Source organism: Hakea prostrata, chromosome 9 (genome assembly GCF_041222555.1).
Source record: "Hakea prostrata isolate BN-2017 chromosome 9, UWA_Hpros_2, whole genome shotgun sequence".
Taxonomy (NCBI): Eukaryota; Viridiplantae; Streptophyta; class Magnoliopsida; order Proteales; family Proteaceae; genus Hakea; species Hakea prostrata.
In genome coordinates, this window is record NC_142608.1 from 51,066,228 (window position 1) to 51,087,257 (window position 21,030).

Here is a 21,030-nt window from a genome sequence, read left to right on the forward strand (position 1 = left end):
AGTACAACCTAACCCTAATGAACACATGGGGTGTAAAATCCAGCTTTTACCTAACCTTGACCCGACCCGGTCATTGTTGTGTTTGTAGGTCCGAAGACCCGAAGTGGTGGTAGAAGGGACTTATGGGCCCTACTGGTTGATGACGTAATGTCAGAACTCCAGTTTATGGACATTGACGATGCTGCTCCATCCTTGAGCACATTATCAGTGTTAAGTCAGAATCTGCGCACTGATGAAGAGTGAGACAGTTGAGATATCAAACGGACTCCTGTGCATAATCCGAAGGTACTCCCTAAAACTAGACCTCTTGAGTGAACTGTAGGAGAAAACCCCATGCAATTTGACCTTGTATAGCCCTCCAAGTCCACACCTAAAGTTGCTGAACTATTCTGTAAAATTCTGCAGAAACATGTTTTGGTCGATACTATTGGTCGATACTATCGACCAAATGTATCGACCAACAGGTTTGCTGAACCCAGATTTAAAGATTCTTGGAATATTATTTTCTATTTATTTATTCCTCGAGACTGGAGCCCTATTCTCGCGTTTTTAACATCTGGGAACATGGGAGAGCCTCTCAAGAACTCCTCCTTGGTAGTGGTGAGGCATCTTCTTCATCAATCATTGCCGACCACTCATTCCTACTTTCTTGTTCCACTTTAAAGGTATGACTCTCTCTCCTAATCACTTTCTCACTCATCTTTTCTCTATTTCACTGTTGGGACCATGGCCAAGGTGCTGCAACCTTGCATACACCTTGCCATGAACCTTCTAAACCCCATACAATGATGTTTTCACCGATATGACTATGATTGATTCACCTCATGATCATTGACTACACATTTCCATGATTTATTGCTTACCAACTTGCTTTATTTACCAAAACTGAGATAAAGCTCATGATTAACCTAATCTATACCTTGCATATGTGTTCCATGTTACTTCTAAACGATTCCCTACCTAATCCCCCATGTTTTCCCCCAATTTGCATTAAGATGTAGCCAATACCATGATCTACAACTAATAACCTTGATATGTCAATTTGGGGATTTCCAAATGGACCATTGGATTATGAAAGTTTCTTGATAATTAGTGTCCCCATGTTGTGCTTAGACTATCCTCCAAGTTTCGTGTCAATCCGAGACCCGAAAGACCAAATCTGGGCAAGAATCCAAAAAGCCAGCTTGCTGTCCTGGAATTGATTTGGTCGATACTATTGGTCGATACTATCGACCAAATGTATCGACCAATAGAGTTGCTGTCAGCAACTTTTGCCTAGTTCTGATTCGTTTGATCTCCAATTGTTCTGATTTCTTCTCTAACCTTTCATATATGCTTGTTTAGGACTTTAAGGCTATTTGGGCCACTTGCTTGTGATCTTGGACCATTCTCTTCTCCGATTCAAGGTAAGGATAGTTATCGATATAATTACCTAAGATATGGAATTTTGACTTGGTATCCCTAACTTAGTAAATATAGTTACTATTTCATATTCTTATCATGTTAGACTTGCTACATATGTCTTTCAACAGTAGCTTTGTGTTTACATTATGTTATTTCAATGTCTTATCATGTTTATCAATTTCAATATATGATGACTTATGTCAATGTCATGAATTGAATGTTTATTATGATGTTGTATCTTGTGAACTGATATGATGAACTTGGGCATGTGATTGCTTAAGTATAACTTGGGATTGAGGGGTACCCCTATCGGTGCTTCGTCCTTGGACATCGGAGGGAATAGTATGGGATGTTCTCCGAAGGTGTCCATCGATGCTTCCCGGGTTATTGAATGACATACATAGGACTTGTCTAGATGTATGGCTAGGATGTCCCTATCATATCAGACCCGATTCGGAAGGGCATTGAGACCGAACAACCCGTGGTAGTAGTGTGGATTTGTGGGCACTCAAGACCGGTATCCACTCTGTGAGAGGACATAAATTGCATTACGGTTACCCGAAAGGGGCCATTTATTGGTAGGGTTGCAAATGGCTAGACTTGGGCTCACGGGCACTCAAGACCGGTGAAATGATCCGTGAGAGGGACGTGAGAGCTTCCCGTTTACCATTTGTGGATGACCAATAGGGTTGATGAGTCCGGTGAGTAATATCCGTGACTCTAGTGTGAAGGATACCGAAACGGATCTAGAGAGGGGAGGAATGGACGTATCTGGAATTGACATGATATGATTAAGTAGATGACTTGCATTGGGCTAGGCTATACCTTGACATGCGCCAATACTTAGACCAAATGGTAATGTGAGAGAGTGGTGACCAAAACCCCCAACCATGGATTTGTCCGAGAGGGATGCAGGACCCAATTTCCCCTGGTGATGAGTGACTGAGACTACCTAAAGAAGTATGGTGCTATGACTTAAAGCATGTCTACCATAGATGATCAACATACTTAGAATAAAATCATATTGCATTATATGCCTCATATCATCCGCATCATGTTATGATTATCTTGTGGTGGAATAATTTCCTTGCTGAGTTCTTTTGAACTCATTCATTTTCTGTTGCAATATTTTGTTAGGCTATTCTACAGGTGATTACTTTGATGACACCCTCCCTGAGGCGGACCCGAATACCTCATACTACTATCCGGAGACTAGCTACATTGAAGACTTCGGTGACCATACCGAAGAAGATCACCCGGTGTACCAGGGTTAGCCCTGGAGTTGTATGGGAGCAGTCATGTTGGATCTCCATGGTCCTCACCTTTGAAGAGGACATATCCATTGTGGAGGAGACTTATGAGTAGTTACCCCTTCTTTTTGTGACAATTAAACTTAGAAGAATTGTAATAACTTTAACTTATCTTCATAACTTGAGACTTGTACTTAACTAAATTTTGACCTCACTTCCGCTTGGTGAAGGAGTGGATTCCGCCCACTGCCTTCTTAATTTATCTGATTTGATATTTATTTCCGCACTCTGATTATCCTTGATATCTTATTCCTGAATTCTATTTTATTGATTGTAGCTTAATATTGATTGTTCATGATTGTGTTATTGTCGATGTGGCTGATGTGGTCTTTGAACTATGGATCTTCGGGGCTGTGGATCACATCCCGGGTATGCCAGATAGGGTACCGGCTGGGTGGATGTGACATGGGGGAGGTCTTACCTTCATTCCGGACATTTCCAAACATCACTTGCCTTTTAGAAGTCCAATTACCAAGCAAGGCAGGTTCTTCATCAAGAGAATCTAGATCCATGGGTTCAGGGTATGGATCATGGACTTCTTTTTGGACATTCCACAAATTTACCCGGCTAGACCTTCAGGTTCTAGGACATGCAATACAGATCCCGGGTTAGAAATACGGGGGTTGTTACACTGGAAGTCTTACTGGAAATTTCTCTAGGATCCTAAAAGTTGTTCTCATCAACGCAATGTGATGCGGATGAAGAACGCTAGGATAATCAAGAGGACCTGATCTAGAATCAAGAGCATCACGTTGAACATAGAAAAGAAGGTGAGAGAATGCCTTAGAGGCCATACCCTCTCTGACGGAGCAACCAACGGCAGTGCTATGTCGCTGAAGTGTCGTCGGCACGTTGGATGAACCAGGGGCGACTTCAAGGGATGAAGTGGTAGAAGGAAGACTACTTGCACTCGCTGGAGGGTCCTCTCTTGTCTCCACCTTTCTCTGAAGGTCCAATGGGTTTTTGACACTGGTAGAAGGGTTAGCCTTTCTCACAGTCTTTTTACCCATTAGGAAATATAAGCTTACAAAGTGAAGAAGGTCTGTAGATTTCTATGAAAATATGACTCAAAAAAGAGGATGGCAGAATTGTAGAGTGAACAGGGAAAAGAAGAAGTTTTGGAGATTTGATTTATAAAGATCTTTGGAAGCCAAAAGCAATGTCCTAGACACGTGGCGGAAAGGCAAGTACTTTGGAAAACTTGCGCACTACCATGTATGACGTGAGTTATTAGCATAACTATCAAGTGATGATAGCATTAATTGTTCGAGCTTATCCAAATATTGGGACTCGCCAAGAAGATATGCTGCTGTTTCCTAAGAAGTCATTCTGGCTTCCCAAATATCCCTTGGTCCCAAATGTTTCGGAGTTTGAGTTAAATACTCTTCATGACAAAAGATTGTCATTAAGACTAGGGGGCTAATGTTATTAGTATAATCTACAAAATTGGGATTGAAGAATTGGTACCTGAACCAACCCCTATGGATTACATTTGGACCAGGGACATCCGACAGGTACTTCTCGGCTGAGATACTCCTCAAAGAGGCACTTCTTGAGAAGTCGCATGGAGAACGGTGCGGACTTGGTTCCCTCCCAATCGCATGGGACTTTTCAGAGGAAAGATGAAGTGAAGGCTTTCCACGTAATGGCCAGCATTTAATGCATCAAAGATCCCCATTATCACCCTGTGGATAGTAAAGCTTCTAATGCACTCAAGGCCTTCCTTGAGCCTAGAGCTGGTGACTCGATTGTCCCTTCATTTGTGAGCCACGGTCATGTCAGTAGTAGGATAACACATTGACAAGACATTCTGACGGTGAAACCGCCTGGCAACCTGACTTGCCTCCTCACGAGGCAACTTCCGTCATCCACCCGTCGTTGGATCAGATATGCATCAAAGGCCATAAAGCAATAATGATCTTACAAGGTATGTACCGATTATGTATTCGAGCATCGTGCCTAGGAGGAGACTTCTGCATCTAAAACAAAGGAAGAACGTCCTCTCTGATCTTCTCTTTTTGATCTCCTTTTGAGGACTATTTTCTCAAGGAGAATCTATGGCTCTCTTACCTGGACTAACTTGATCATCGGAGGTGGCTTCCCGTCCTTGGAGGCGGTCCACTCTCATCCTTGTTTTGGTCATAGGAATTAGGTCCAATCTAGGATGAACCAAGGAGCTAAGATAATATTTTTCACATCAACAGATCCGGAATTAGATTTGATGTTTGGTTCATGATTCCTCGTTAACATCCTTATTGATCGACAGATTACTTTTGGCAATCAACGATCACCTTACATTGTTTTACAGTTTGGTTTGACTCAAATTCGATATAAAAAGTTCATTCAAACCATTTAAAAACAAATTATTATCATTAGAAAAATTTATGCGTGGTTTGTCTTAGTGAGACTTAAATTATTAATGGGTTTCCTTAGTGCAACCAACTAACACCATCTTCAACTGCTAGAAACCAAAATATCAACCCAGCCAAACCTTGCCGGAACTCACCCACCGAAGAAGGGAAGAAAAAAAAGTGCCTAACATATTTCTTGGAAGGGAGCATAACAATATCCTTCCATGTAATTTCTTTTTTGTCTCTATTAATTTTGTCACAACCATCTCCCATCAACACTTGCACTGGTCCTAATTCTTCAGTACCCTGAATTTCCTATAGGTTTTCACAATAATTCTTTAGTGAAGAAAATTCGTCGCATCCTCTCACATCATTGAATGTTCTCATCCCATTTAATTGAAATGTAGGGGGGGGGGGGGTTTCAGTGAATCAGAGTGTGTTACCTTCTGTCTAGGCTTCAGCTCTATTTATAGGTTCCCATTTTTTTATTTAACCTTCTTTGAGCCATCGATTGAGTGCTGTAGAATCGATGGTTAGAATGAGATCCTAGCGTGGCTTTTGGGTTGACCCGTATCTGGTTCAAACCACTAGTTAAGACCGGCCGACTCAACACGAACTGTATTTTGGGTAATTTATTCACTACACCTTGCAATTCGTGGATAAGCCGTGGGAATCACCGGAAGACAAAAGTGGTTTCGTGGATAATTGTTGTCACAGATGATTAGTTTTATTATTGGGTATCTGGTTCTTTTCATTTGTTTGAATTTTCATCTTGAAGAAACAAAAGAAGAAGAAGAAGATGTGAAAGATGTTGATGGGGTTGCATTTCAAGCGGCTGAAGCCAGTGTTTTTGGTCTAGTAGACATCAGTTGCATTGCTTCGTCAAAGGCACCAACATCATATGTTATTAAAGCATGTTTAGAACTCTTGATTACCGGTGCAACAAATAGAACTTTAAACACTATTTTAAGGCATATTACAAGCCAACTTGATGCTGACTAGGGGTGTAAATGGATAACCAAAATCCACTCCCGAATTTGCATCCACACCTGTTTAGCGATATCCGAATCCGTTCGATTACTAATATGATGCGGATATGGTATACCCCCTTCTTATTGATTATTATCTGTCCAATTATATTATCTGATTAAGTTAATCATTTGGATTTTTTTTTTAATAATTTTTTACTTGAGATATGTGATTATTTTTCTAGATTTTCTACTAAAATAACTACCTAAGTTGCTAAATTCTTAAATTTCAAATTTCTAGCCTCACAAATAAAATGTTAAAGATGTCAACAGGCAGTCGAAAACTTGTATTCATGCTCATTTAGAAGAATCTACTTAAGAAAATAATTATCCGATTATCATCCGAATCCGACTGAATCCGTCCGAAAGCCGAAAGGATATTATCCAAATCTGTCTGAATATAATAGGATGTAGATATGGTATTACCACTATCCGATCCGAATCTGATCCGTTTTCACCCCTAATGCTGACAGCGTAAATCATCCCTCATACCAACTTGGTGCTGATGGTGTAAATTAATCAGCCCTCGAACAATACAAGTGCTGATACATCAGGTCCACCGAAGCATCAAGGCTCATGGTATTGTTAAACAACCAAAACTTCAAATTCCAGTGTAACCGCCTTAACTTCAAGCTTGACGGATTTTAACGAATGACCCACTTCATAGTTCTCGCATTTCTGCTGGAACAAAATACAGGGTCTGCAGTTAACAGAAGCACGGAAAGTGGATTAACCAAAATCTCAGGCTAGAACAGATTAATGAATCCTTTATTGGATTCTTTGGCCAAAAGGGACTATTCAACCATGGGGAGAGAATCTTCTCTACATGAAAGAAAAGTTATCTATTTTTTATGAGAAATTGCTCAATCATACAAAGTTGGTTGAAAAAGTTAAACCTGGCAATAAACAAGGCTGTGAAGTTACTTCCTAGTCATGGAAGCTACCCACTTATCCACTGGGATTCCGGTGTGGCATGAGTATTACAATGAGAATAAAGGGCAGTGTGGCAATTTTCCCTTTGTAATGTTGCATCTCTGCAACTTAGTTCCTAAGTGGAAAGGCTTGTGTAGATGAAGAAGCCATAAAAGATGAATGACATAGTATAGTAAATGCAATCTAATTCAATTAGTATTACATGTGTTAGATCATAACAACTATTGGGTTCTATGCATGGTAAACCCGAATTGTGGGGGTTTATGTTTACCATGAGATGCATATAAGTTTGTGTTAATCTCTTCTCAAGAGAAAATTATAGGAAAATGACTGAGTTTTACATGAAAACAAAATGATATTTTTGGGCACCGTCTTGAATTAAATGTGATATATAGACTCTTAGTGGAAATTTATTTTTGAATTGTTCCACCAAATATCACCAACTAGATTATGTCTTTGTAAAAAGGTTGAGAACTCCAAAGAGGTAACATAGTCCCTACTTAGGGTATAGCTTTATAAGATTGCTGAGTCAAAGGCACGAGGCTAAGGTAACAATGTAAGATATATGATGACGATCATGTCTAAATTAGAATAAGCATTTACACGGATAGCAAATTCCATGGTCAATAGAAGAAGAAAGACATGGTGATTTAAATGCATGTACCTTTATTGAAAGGGACAGCATGTCTTATATACATGTGTCTAGTTCCAGGCTAGTGAGATAGTGCTATTATTATGTAGTCAAGGAAATATTTGGCTAGAAATTAAGTAAGCCTCAAAATGAGTAATGTGATGCTATTTGGAGGAATAAACTATGAAAGCCTATACAATACCTTGTGATGGACATCCAACCAATGTGAAGAGGTTTTAATCGTGAATTAGGTTCAAAGGGTAAACAATGAAGTCACTAGATGACTTGAGAAGTACTAATATGTTTATTTTGATATTTTGGCAACGTAGTACATCCACAATGAAGGAGGTTGACCAATGGGCTCTTAATTGGTCGAAACCTATGAAATGAAAGGGTGTGTTAATTGTGGTGCACACCAGTTGACCTAAGTGAATGTAGGAAGTAAGGTTGCTTTCTTGTATTGTATAGATGAATTCCTTAAACATCCATGAGACTAAGATTTGAGACAGGGCCTATTTTCTTTTAGAGGAGAAAAAGTCCAAAAGCAATTTTTTATAAATGGGCTTATCACGTAAAGTCAACTAATATGATATGCCTGATGAACTTGTCAACTACCCACTGAGGAAAGGTTCAAGAAGTCTATTTTCAACTGTACTATGAAGAGAGGTTCATTAGACCTCGTGAACGTTCAAGTCCGAAAGACACATATAACAACATGTCCTAATATGTTCACTAGTTCAGTGTTTTGTTTTCCCAAAATTTTTAATTTTGTGGGGGATTGTTATAATTTTAGTAGCTTTATTACTCGAAAACTTCATTTTTTTAAATGGTTGGGTCTTTTCCTGTTACCTAAATGGCCAATAGGTGTCTTGTGGAAGGCAAGTTTTAAGGGAAGAGACATGTTTTTTTGGAGACAACCCTAAGTGGTGTCATTTACTCTCCTATATAAGGTGAGAAGGTTGTTTGTTCTTGTACGTGAACATCATTTTGAAGTTGTTTTAAACTTTTTTATATAAATTGGATTGGTTAATGTAACTCTATGGATCCCTTAGTCCATCAATTATGGAGTGCACCGTTTGCAATGAAGGGGTTGACTGATCTTGGGGGTGAAAATGCATTCAAGACTCATGTGCACTATTCGGGGTGTTTCAATTCTTTAAAGAAAGTACCGGCCACCACAGACACGTTTCAACTTTGCTAATTTTACGTGCATCTCTAAATCGATATACGTAGCTATGCTTTGACATGGAGATCGTTCATGCCATTTGAAACAAGAAATTTTCATACTTATGAATCTGTCTTATTTATTTATTTGTCTTATACCATTCCCATAATATCATTATATTTTCTGACATATTAAAACATATTCAAAACCAGCCAACAAAAGCATACCTCTCCATGCAAAGATTATTCTAACCGTATATGATATAAAATACATGTACTCAACACACCTGTTGCATCGCACCTAGACCTGTAAATGGATCCAATTCGACTCCCGTACACTGCTATTTGAATCCAAATCTAATATGCAAAATCACTCTCCGAATTTGATCCAATATCCGACAGAAATTTATTGAAGATATCTGAATTCGAACATAGAACTTTTATCAGTTATCTGCTGATAATAATCTGATCTGATAAAATATCTAATTACAAATTGCTGATTGTCATTTTTTTTGTTTATTATTTCCGATTTTCAATTTTTCTATCATCGATTACCAATTTTTCTATCACGGATTACCAATTCTCCTATCACCGATTACCAATTTTCGAATCCAATTAATACTTTATTTTAACCGGATAAATTTTTATCCGAATATTATCCGATCTAAAAAGAAATTATTGAAATTTAAATCCGGTTGCGTATTGCACAAATATAGATATTTTCCTGTAAGAAAATTTTTGGATTTAGACACCCTTAGACATATACGAATGTAAATTCAGAGGCGGGTTTGACTATCCATTCATAGGTTTAACCGCACCCATTCCTTGCATTGTTTTACATTGTTCTGATGGCATTATATATGTCTTCACACTTTGAATTCCACCGTTACTTCTTTAAAAGTGAGCTGCAAATCATGAGGAAATTAGTGTTCGTTAGATTAGATTTTTTGAAAATATGTCACTATCTGAACAATGGGTAACGAAGGAGTGTCAAGTAGCAGAAGATCAAAATCCTTAAAACCTTTAATTGCCAAACCTTCAATGTCATAATGGAGCCAAATTAAATGCCTGTATCCAACCCAAAAAAATTTAATGCCTGTAATAGCTAAGTTACCTTTTGAGTCTTTGACCCAAAAAAATGCCTGTAATAGGCATCATGCATTCACACTCTTCTTCTTTCTTTTTTAACGGTAATAAAATCGCACTCCTCTCAACTTCTATATATAGAGAGAGAAACAAACCTAAGCTCAAGATATACTGATATACAAGAAAGATGAAGGGAGGGTTTACATGTCTCGTGTTTATGGTAGCCATGTTCCACTTTATGGTGGAGCACCAAGCGGAGGCCGCCGTGACCTGCCAGGAGGTTCTGGTGGACTTGTCTCAGTGCTTCCCTTTTGTAACTGGAAATGTGGATGAGCCGTCTGCGGTGTGTTGCCAAGGAGTGAGAAAATTGAAGGAGAGTGTACCAACAGTAGAGGATCGCCGCGAAGCGTGCGAATGCATTAAGAAAATTGCATCAACTGTTCCGGGCATTAAAGATGAGTTAGCGAGCCAGCTTCCCAAGAAGTGTCATGTTGAGATAAATGTGCCTATCAGACGGGACGTTGACTGCAAAACGTTAGTGACTTGAATTTCTCTTTGCATACATACATATATTTGAATTAGTAATTGTGGCTTTTTTCATACTCATACTTTTTTTTTTTCCATTCTTTTTTTGCCTTTTTTATTTTTTTATTCATTTTCTTTTTCTTGCTATTTATGCAGGATTCCGTGATGATGACAACGGAAAGCGAAGAGAGAACGATTAATGGATGTTCAGTATCGCCGGAGCCTGAAGAGCCTTAATGTGATGTTCTATGATTTGTATGCGTAGTTGTGTTGAATAAACTAAATAATTTAAGTAACAATCTCTCTGTGTATATGTTTTGCTCTCATGGAATTAGGACTAGTAGTAGGATTTGGAAAATCAAGAATCTATAATGAAGTTGGTAGACCAGCCTAGATCAATCTCAAAACCCTAATTGGCCAAGTCATTTAAAACTTCATGGATTGAAGGGAATTGTGGAGTGGAAATTTTAATCAGAAATTATTAATTATAAATGTTCTTCAAAAAGCTTTCGCTTTTTATTCTATTTTATTTATTTTGCGGTGGGGATTGTTGGGGGTAGGGATGTCAATGGTGCAGTTTGGGGTGGTTTCAGGTTGGGTTTAACGGTTTCGGGTTGAAAAACACTAGCCCTAACACGGCTCATTAGAAAAATAATGGTGTTAGGCAAGTTTTGGGCTAACAGTTTATATTCAAGTTGACTAATAGATTGGGCTAACGGTTTATGATATGCGAGAAATTGAATGGGAAAAAAAAGAAGTTTGAATATCCTACAACAAAAGCCAAAATTCCATGCACCCATCCTATAGAAATCAATAACCTAGATAGTAAGTAGTAACTAGAGACTGCAAGCTGGTTCCTCAGGCTCCATTAGATGGTTTTCCAAAAAGCAAATCCTCAAACCAAAAACCTTTTAAATTCCATTTGGTGCTATAATCGATTGTCTTGAAATTGATTTATTGTTTTGTAAGAATGTAGATTTTTTTTCCTTTCAATGAAATTCAACTTTTTTTTGGGTTGGTATTTAGTTTGATATGCAAAAGAAATACCTCTAGATTGGTTAAGTAACTACTCAATTTAAACAAACTTAATACATTCAGACTTAACCCTTCTGATTGTCCTTAGCAAGTAGTAGAATGACTATTTGATATTTGAGTTCTTGTTCACTTTTTTCTAATTGTCTATATAAACTACCTAGTGGTAGTATGACGATTCAAATAGTATTTAATATAAAACTGTAGAACGGGTAATAATGGGATGTGGTTCGGTATCAGATTGGTGCGAGCTCTGCCACCCTTAGCCCAAACACAACCCATTAAGGTTCGGTTTGGGCCAGTTTGGGGTATAACGGGCCGGTGCAGTTCGATTTTAACGGTTCAGGCTACAAATTGACACCCTAGTTGGGGGGAGGGGGTAGGGAACTTCTAGAGTTCCACATGAACTTACCACAAAATACCATAGGAAGTCCCTAAGAAGAGTAACTCACCAAAAGGCAAACTCAAAGATCTTCTCCAGAGTTTTATCTCAACCTCAATGCTTGAATAATTGGTTTCCATCATAGATACATACTCTTATCCTAAGACGTTTGAATATTCAGGAGTTGTAACCCAGTAAAATTCTTGTAGCTTCTCTATATAAAGCCATGTACTGCTCAATTGTAGATATATAGAAAAACACAGTAGCATTCTCTACTGTGGGCGTAGGTTGGGAATGCCAACTGAACCATGTAAAACCCTAAGTGTCATTCTCTCTCTTTCTCACTCTAGCTGTATCTCTCTTTCTTTTTCTTGTTCTCCTTATTCACATATGATATGAACCTCTTACATGGCATCAGATGCCCACATCCCACCCTCTCATTTCCCTCTCTCAATAATTTTTTCTCTATTAAACTCACAGAGAGTAAGTACCTGTTTGGAAGAATTAACTTGTTCCATTGCTACAGACATTTGGACTATATGGGATCGTTGATGGGACAGATCCATGCCCACCCCCCACTATTGCAGATACATAAGCTGCTGCTTCCATTCCTCCTGCGCAACTCCTGAGTCCGAAGTATGATTAGTGGATTTGTTAGGTTCAATTACCTATTTGCTCGCCCCTTGGCTGCTTGACTGAGAATGTACATGCTCAAGTAATCAGCTCTACTAATACAAAGGCCGTTTGGGATCATTTAAAGAAGCTTTACTCCACCTCCTCTGCTGCATGCCAGTCTAACTCAAAGACCCTCACCAGTGTTATCTCAACCTTGACACCTCAACAATTGGTTTCCATCATTAATACAAACTCTTATCCTAAGGCGTTCGAATATTCAAGAGTTGTAAAATTCTTATAGCTAGTCTATATAAAGCCATGTACAACTCATTATAGACATATAGAAACATAACAGCATTCTCTATTGTTGACATAGGTTGGAAAAATCAACTAAACCACATAAAACCCTAAGTATCACTCTCTCTCTCTCTTGTATCAACCTCTTAACAGGGGGAGGGGAGGGGGATAAAGTGCATCAATGGGATTTCCTAGTTCAGCTAGGTAAGAAAATAAATTACAATACAAGTAAAGAATCAAACTTATAAATAATAAAATAAAGCATCCAAGAACAATATTTGGGGTTTACATATCAAAGTATGAAACCTCCCAAAAAATTAGAAATCAAGTTCCCTAACCAAAATGAAATCTTGATTTTTACATAGCACCCCAAAATACTATGAATCAGGTGCCCCTAACCAAATTGAATATTGCGTTGTCCACATTCACCAACTCCTTGTTAGCTACAACCAAACGACTATCCCAAAATCACATTGCCACTTCCCTCATATTGTCTTTCCTCGAAATCAACCTACTGTTGGGCATGCCTTCGAGCCCAACACCCTAGGTTGGAGGCACCATGACCTCCTCTCTTTAATGCTTAATTCACTGCACCTCTTTCTAGACGAGCAGTAGCCTTTGAGAATGTAGGAGCAAGCACACAAGGCCTGACCATGTCCATCTGTTTGGTTTGACAGATATCCTACTATTTGATTGGTTTCAGCCTTTCATACATCCTATCACATCCCTCCAGCCGGTAAGCTATCTAGAATACCTGGAGGTGTAATCCACAGCCCCGAAGATCAAGTTTGGGGTGATCATATTCCACATAACATAATAATATAATCAAGATCAAGAACAAATCATTGTACTAAATTAAATTAAGAAACAATCAAGTATGGATCTCAAAAGGATCACAAAAGAATATCAGAGTGCAGAATAAAAGATACCAATCAAAGAGATAACTGTAGAGTTAAATTGGTTAATCTATATATCTATTCTATAAATAGATGGGAGAAAGATTCATACCTGGTTTTTTTTTCTTTTTCCTATGTAGAAAGATCGCAGCAAAAGTAAATTTGATTCCATGTCCTCATTCCTCCACAAAATCTTCACTGGTAAATTTCCACAATCACGCGGAAAGGCAATAGAATCCACAACTCAAATGCCGTGTGGATGAATAGTATAAGATCAAGATCCAAAACACTGGAGAGGAAGATCCTCGAAAGCCTTCCTACATATCTTGGAGAGAAAAAGAGAGAGAGAGAGAGAGAGAGAGAGAGAGAGAGAGAGAGAGAGAGAGAGAGAGAGAGAGAGAGAGAGTCGTCTTTCAGAATCTCATGTATGCCGTCATTCAATTGTTTTTGAAGTGATGCAGCGGTTACCTAAACATAACCCTACATGTTGTAACCGCCCAAAAGGTGAGTTTCCAATTATGCCCTTGGGCATATTTATGTTAACAAGCGCTAACATCTCCCTCTTGCACAAGGGCAAGTGTCAATCTCTATGTCATACTGTGTCCCAGACACACATATGTATCCTAGATATACATTTAATCTCTCTATCACAGTGTGTCCCATACACACATGTATATCCTAGATATACATATTTTGATCTCTCTACTATGTATCCTAGATACATAGATCACTTGTGTCCTAGACATGAACATCCACAAGTCATACTGGCAAATGAGTTGTGCGATCAGTGATATACCTGCACTTGTAAGCCCCAAACTAGAAACCTTCCTAGAAGGCCAGAATGGTAGCATCACTCAAAGAAACACATCAAATAAGCATTAGTATACTACAGTGTCCTAGGTTTATTCAAACTCACCAGAAAAAAGTATCTCAATCCCTCTAAAAGATCATCTTCTTCTTCTAGGTGCTGTTAGAGTGACGAATTCAATTCTCAGAATGGATGTGGTTAGTGACAATGGAGCTGCAACTGTTCAAAAATTTAAGATCCCAGAATTGTTTCCTTCGGTGGAAGAGAGTTGCAGGGAGGAATTGTTCAATATGTATGGGATTATTTGGGTAGCTTAATAGTCCGGTTTGTAAATTATTTGAGATCTATAACGGTAATCAGGGTTATTGGACGTTCACTCTTCATTAAGTGATTTCATACCAAATTCAATTCCATTTACCATAACGGTTAACAGTAATCAGACAGCCATTCAGTCTTCATTCAGTGAATAATTCCAACTGTGGATTCTCTCCATAATTTAATGAAATTGTGGATTCTTCATTGAGTGAATTATAATTTAATTTGAAATAAAATGACAATTAAAAAAACGGTTATAAGGGTTATCAATTCAATTCCACTTATCATAACGGTTAACAGTAATCAGACAGCCATTCAGTCTTCATTCAATGAATAATTCCAATTGTGGATTCTATCCATAATTTAATGAAATTGTGGATTCTTCATTGAGTGAATGATAATTTAATTTGAAATAAAATGACAATTTAAAGAACGGTTATAAGGGTTATCACGCCTCAGTCATTGTTCACTGATTTCATTCAAAAATGAATTTAATTCCAAATGAGGATCATCTCCATAATTGAATGATAATATGATAATAATATGAAATAAAATGAATTAAATAATTTGCATTCACAATTGTATATCCTAAGTCCATGGATTTGGATTCTCTTGATGAAGAACCTGCCTTACTGGGAAAATGGATTTCTAGTCGGAGTCAAGAGTTGTTTGAAGATGTCTAGAACCAAGGTAAGATCACCCCCACATGTTGTTTAGGGTTAGGTTTGAGTTGGGGATCAACCTGTTGAGCAAAGCACCCAAGTAGTGAAAAGTACTAGGGGGCGGTTGCTTAAGGCGATTGATTGGCCAATCAACTGCCCTAAGCGACTGCCAGGTATGCTTGTGTGATTTTTACCCTAATTTGCCCCCAGTTCTATATATATAGCAAACCTTGACCTTTTTACTCATTATTCTTCTCTGGATTGCTGTTGTGAATTGTTAGGACGCAAAGAACAAGTGCTGGAAGGTGAGAGAAGTGTGGTTTGCAAAGTAGATCCAATCCTTCATCTGTTTTGCGAATCTAGTAGAGATCCCCACACTCTCTATTCTCTTTCCTCATCTTTTGGAATGGTGTGGATCTATTCCCCTTAAGTGGGTGGTGACTAAACTGTATTGGTTCTATTCCCCATTAGTGATTTTGATTAGATCCTATCCGAAAACCGGATCCTTGCATTTAAATAAAGGATAGATATAATCAAAGGAGATGAATTGAATTTTGAATCTTTAGAATTTAGGTTGTTGTTTCGTACATGTGTTGTAAACTTCTTAAGGACGAAATTTAGATTTAAATCTTCCCAAAATCAAATTAAAATTGGGAGATCAAAAGTCAGAATTTCAGACTTAGAGACTGTCTGTAACAGGGACGGTCGATCAGGGCGGTTGTTTGATCCACCAACCACCCCAAGCGACCGGCTGGGTCACAGTAGCTCTACGAAGTTGGTCCTTCATCTTATTTGACTCATATCTTCTGTATATTTTGCAACTCTATGTCTAGGTGTTCTCTGAGTTTGTTGCAACTATTGTGAGTGAGGTTTACTTGCATTCTAATAAGCTTTTACAAAATTACAGGTAAGGACACACATTCTTATTTATATGCGATGATACACTATATGATGAATTGTTTAATTCTTATATTATTCATTGGTCATGTAACTTGTTGTAGTTGTATAAGTCATTGAATGTATGATGTAAATGATGTTTATATATATTTTATCACTTTGTGATATAAAATGAATGATTATGTTATAATGGTTGATGATGTGATGTAGTTGTGATGGAAGGGGTATCCATCGCTTGGGATATCAAAGGGCTGTGGCATGGGACACATGCTGACTGATGCCCCCCACACTATCATGATTGCTGGATGACATACCTAGGGAGTCTAGATTGCATGGCCAGGTACCCTTACATGCTACTACCCTTTCGGTAGGGGAATTGAAGCCGAATGATCTATGATAATAGTGACATGACTGTTTCATCCTACAGTAGTAACCAGTCCGTGCAAAGATTCAATGGTCCACTATTGATCATGGATTGGTGGGGTTGCACAAGCTAGGGTTGGGGCTTATGGACATCCAAGGAGTGGCCAGGGAGTCATGAGAGGTCATGAGAGTATTTGCCCCAATAATATGTGGATGATCATAGGGTTAGGGAATGGAGTCCAACAGCGGTAATCAGTCCGTGAGGGTTCTCATTCCAAGGTAGAGAAGGATACTAAACCGAGTTGGTTGGCGCCATAGGGGAAGTATCTGAACTTCATGTAGTATGTTACCGTATGACCTTGTATTGGATTAGAAACCCCGATATGCGCCAGTACTCATGCCAATGGTCGTGGTAAGAGAGTGTTGACCTAAACCCCAGCCATGGTTGATTGACAAGGACTGAACCCCTTTAACCGAGATCCCAACAGAGGTAACCAGTCTGTGAGGGATCAAAGTGACTAGACCTACCTAGAGGAAGGCTAGTGTTATATCCTAAAGCATGTAAACTGTTTAGAGACTTGCATAGTTAGATCTTAGTAGCATTCAAATATTGCATATCATTCATTACATATATGCTTACTTGGATATTGTCGATATGTATGTGAGATGTGTTATCCTTATTGAGTTCGTTAGAACTCATTCCTTTCTTTGTATGTTACAATATAATATACTGATGGTGTTTCCGAATCAGGAGGAGTTCTGTATGACTAGAGCAACTCCTATGAAGAGAATGTGGTACCGTCAGTGGGAGATGGAGATGTTTGCCATGAAGCCTCCTACGAGTGTTTGGAGTGTGCTTATAGCACCCATTGACAGTAGGCAGGGACAGATCATCCGACATTTTGATTTAGTTTATTATTTTCTTTCCGCAGAACACAATAACTTTTGAAACTTGTGTAACTTTGATTCTTTCTTTGATTCATCCCTTGGAGTATTTTGGACTCCTGCAATCCCTTTTGATTAATTATTTGAATTTGCTCTTGCTATTGATTGTTATTACTTGCATTTATTGTTATTGATGATAAAACCGTGGATCCTGTGACGGATCGCACCCACGGGTTGTCGAGCGGAATCGATACTGGAGGGTGGGGTGTGACTTTTAGGTGATCACTCTCTCACTCCACCATTTGTCTTAGTACTGACGCGTGTCAGGGCTATATTTAGCCCAATGCACATCATCTACTGAGTCACATCTACTTTAGGGTCGCATACTTCCATTCCTCGCCTCTCTCGAATCTTTCCGGCATCTTTCCCCCTAGAGTCACCATCTCCCTCTTGGCTGTGTAGACTCTTAACCCTATTGGTCATCCACATATAATAAACGAGAAGCTCTTGTGGCCCCTCATGCTTCTCGCACTCTTGGGTGCCCAAGAGCCTAAGTTTATTATGTGCGACACTACCAATGAATGGTCCCCACAATGTGATTTGTGTCCTCTCATGGGTTGGCCATGGATCTTGAGTGCCCACAAATCCCCATTGTTGCCACAGGTCACTTGGCCTCAATGTCCCTACTAATAGGGTGTGATATGACAGGGTTTCATAGCCAAACACTTCAAGACAAAACCTAGGTATGTCAACTAGTAGTTACAGAAAGTGCCAAGGGGCACCATAGGAAAGCATCTCATACTGCCTCACTGGTGTCCAATGATAGAAACGCCAAAAGGGCATTCCCCATTCCACAACCATAACCTAGGCAATCACATCACAATATGATTCCGTATATCATAACAAAGTTCAATCGCAATAGCATCATTCACAAACATACAAGTATGCAAGTTAGCATGATGAAACATATTCTAAAATTTCAAATTTCAGGAGTATAACAAATATGAATCTGTCCTATAATAGTAGATAACACAAGCTCACAAGTTCTATTAATACGATGAATGTAATCTGTCAATTGTGAGTGAACGTACTCACCTTATACATGACTCATAATCTCCGGAGAAAGAGGTCAAGGGTAAGTCAAAAGTCAACAAAGAAAGCCTAAACAACAAGTATTGAACATAACGATCAAACCCTAAAGGATCGGAGATGAAACAGAGTGAAACAGGGAAAAGTTGTTGTCTTAGAACACCTTGGTCGCTTGGAGCGACCAAGCGACTATGTACCAGACAGAAAACCTAATCTTCGACCGGATTATCAACCCTTTTCAGAGGGTTTAATACTTCATTCTAACCAAATAAATTTTTTCCGAATATTATCAAATCTGAAAAGAAATTATCGGAATTTAAATTCGGTTGCTTATTGCACGGAATAGATATTTTCTAGTAAGAAAAATTTTGGATTCAGACACCCTTAGACGCATACGAATGTAAATTCAAAGGCGGGCTTCGACCATCCATTCACATGTCTAACGACACCCATTCCTTGCATTGTTTTACATCGTTCTGATGGCATTATATATGTTTTCACACTTTGATTTCTATCATTACTTCTTTAAAAATGAGCTGCAAATCATGCGGAAATCAGTGTTCGTTAGATTAGATTTTTGAAAATATGTCACTATCTGAACAATGGATAATGAAGGAGTAGGGGCTGTCAAGTAGCAGAAGATCAAAATCCTAAAAGATCAAAATCTTAGTTAAGACTCTCCTTTAACTCCCAAACCTTCAATGTCATAATGGAGCCAAATTAAATGACTGTATCCTACCCAAAAAAAATAAATGCCTGTAGTGGCTAAGTTACCTTTTGAACCAAAAAAATGCCTATAACGGGGATCATGCATTCACACTCTTCTTCTTTCTAATTTTACAGTAATAACATCGCACTCTTCTCAACCTCTATATATAGAGACAGTCGGACAGAAACAAACCTAAGCTCACAGATATACTGATATACAAGAAAGATGAAGGGAGGGTTTACATGTCTCGTGTTTCTGGTAGCCATGTTCCACTTTATGGTGGAGCACCAAGCGGAAGCCGCTGTGACCTGCCAGGAAGTTCTGGTGGACTTGTCCCAGTGCGTCCCTTTTGTAACTGGAATGGAGGATGAGCCGTCTGCGGTATGTTGCCTAGGGGTGAGAAAATTGAAGGAGAGTGTACCAACAGTAGAGGATCGTCGCCAAGCCTGCGTATGCATTAAGCAAATTGCATCAACTGTTCCGGGCCTTAAAGATGAGTTAGCGAGCGAACTTCCCAAGAAGTGTCATGTTGAGATAAATGTGCCTATCAGACGGGACGTTGACTGCAAAACGTTAGTGAATTGAATTTCTCTTTGCATACATACATATATTTGAATTAGTAATTGTGGCTTTTTTCATGACTCATACCTTTTTTATTTTCCTTGCAATTTATGCAGGATTCAATGAAGATGACAACAGAGAAAGTGAAGAGAGAACGACTAATGGATGTTCACTATCGCCGGAGCTTGAAGAGCCTTAATATGATGTTCTATGATTTGTATGCGTAGTTGTGTTGAATAAACTAAATAATTTAAGTAACAATCTCTCTGTGCCTATATATTTTTCTCTCATGGAATTAGGATTAGTAGGATCTGAAAATCAAGAATCTATAATGGAATTGGTAGATTGGTCTAGAATCAATCTCAAAACCCTAATTGGCCAAGTCATTTAAAACTTCATGGATTGAAGGTAATTGTGGAGTGGAAGTTTTAATCAAAAATTATTAATTATAAATGTTATTCGAAAAGCTTTAGCTTCTTTGATTGTTGGGGGGGGGGGGAGGGTAGTGCTGCAACAGGGCGGGGTTGGGCTGGGCTTTGGCAATCCCAAGCTCAGCCCTATATATTCTAATCTAAGCTCATTCCCACCCTAATCTTAATTCAGAGCCAATGATTATTGTTCGTGACCCTAAGCCCCACAAGGCCAAGCCAAGCCCATTCCTGCCCTGATTTGCCCTGTCCTTGGCCCTGATTGACCTTTTACTTGGCCTTATCCTTGTCCCTGTTCCTAATTCATTGAGATCAAGAATCAAGGACAAAATTAGAGCTAGGATTAGAGCCAGAATCAGGGCTAGGGTCAAGGCTAAAAATCAGGGACAGGTCGGGACATGCCCAGTGGGCCAAAGAGTAATCCCATGCCCACCCTTGGCCCCAACCCGCCCTCAGGGCCACAATCTTGAGCCCAAGCCCTATTCTGGATCAGGGCAGGCATAAGGCGGGTCAGGGCCATCAAGGCCAAACTTGCACCCCTAGTTTGGGGTAGGGAACTTTCTAAAGTTCCACGTGAACTCAGCCACAAAAAATCATAGGAAGTCCCCAAGAAGACTTGCGCATCAAGTAACTCACCAAAAGACAACCCAAACCAAACT

At 39.0% G+C, this 21,030-nt stretch overlaps 1 protein-coding gene and 1 pseudogene across 1 annotated transcript; both read left to right on the forward strand.

Annotated features, from left to right (window-relative positions):
• The first annotated feature begins 10,124 nt into the window (after window positions 1–10,124).
• On the forward strand, window positions 10,125–10,669 carry LOC149005458 (non-specific lipid-transfer protein A-like). Its single transcript, XM_089135910.1, has 2 exons — window positions 10,125–10,445; window positions 10,589–10,669. Exons 1-2 carry the CDS (start codon window positions 10,125–10,127, stop codon window positions 10,667–10,669), a joined length of 402 nt encoding a protein of 133 aa, XP_088992036.1.
• An 8,938-nt stretch (window positions 10,670–19,607) lies between these two features.
• LOC149005459 (non-specific lipid-transfer protein A pseudogene) lies at window positions 19,608–20,170 on the forward strand (annotated as a pseudogene).
• Window positions 20,171–21,030: the final 860 nt, after the last annotated feature.

Bases quoted from the DNA above. Each gene is read 5' to 3' on its own strand.
- LOC149005458 (XM_089135910.1), top strand. From the start codon at position 10,125: ATGGTAGCCATGTTCCACTTTATGGTGGAGCACCAAGCGGAGGCCGCC. The intron at 10,446-10,588 runs GTGACTTGAATT...CTATTTATGCAG, and splicing joins ACGTTGACTGCAAAACGTTA to GATTCCGTGATGATGACAAC.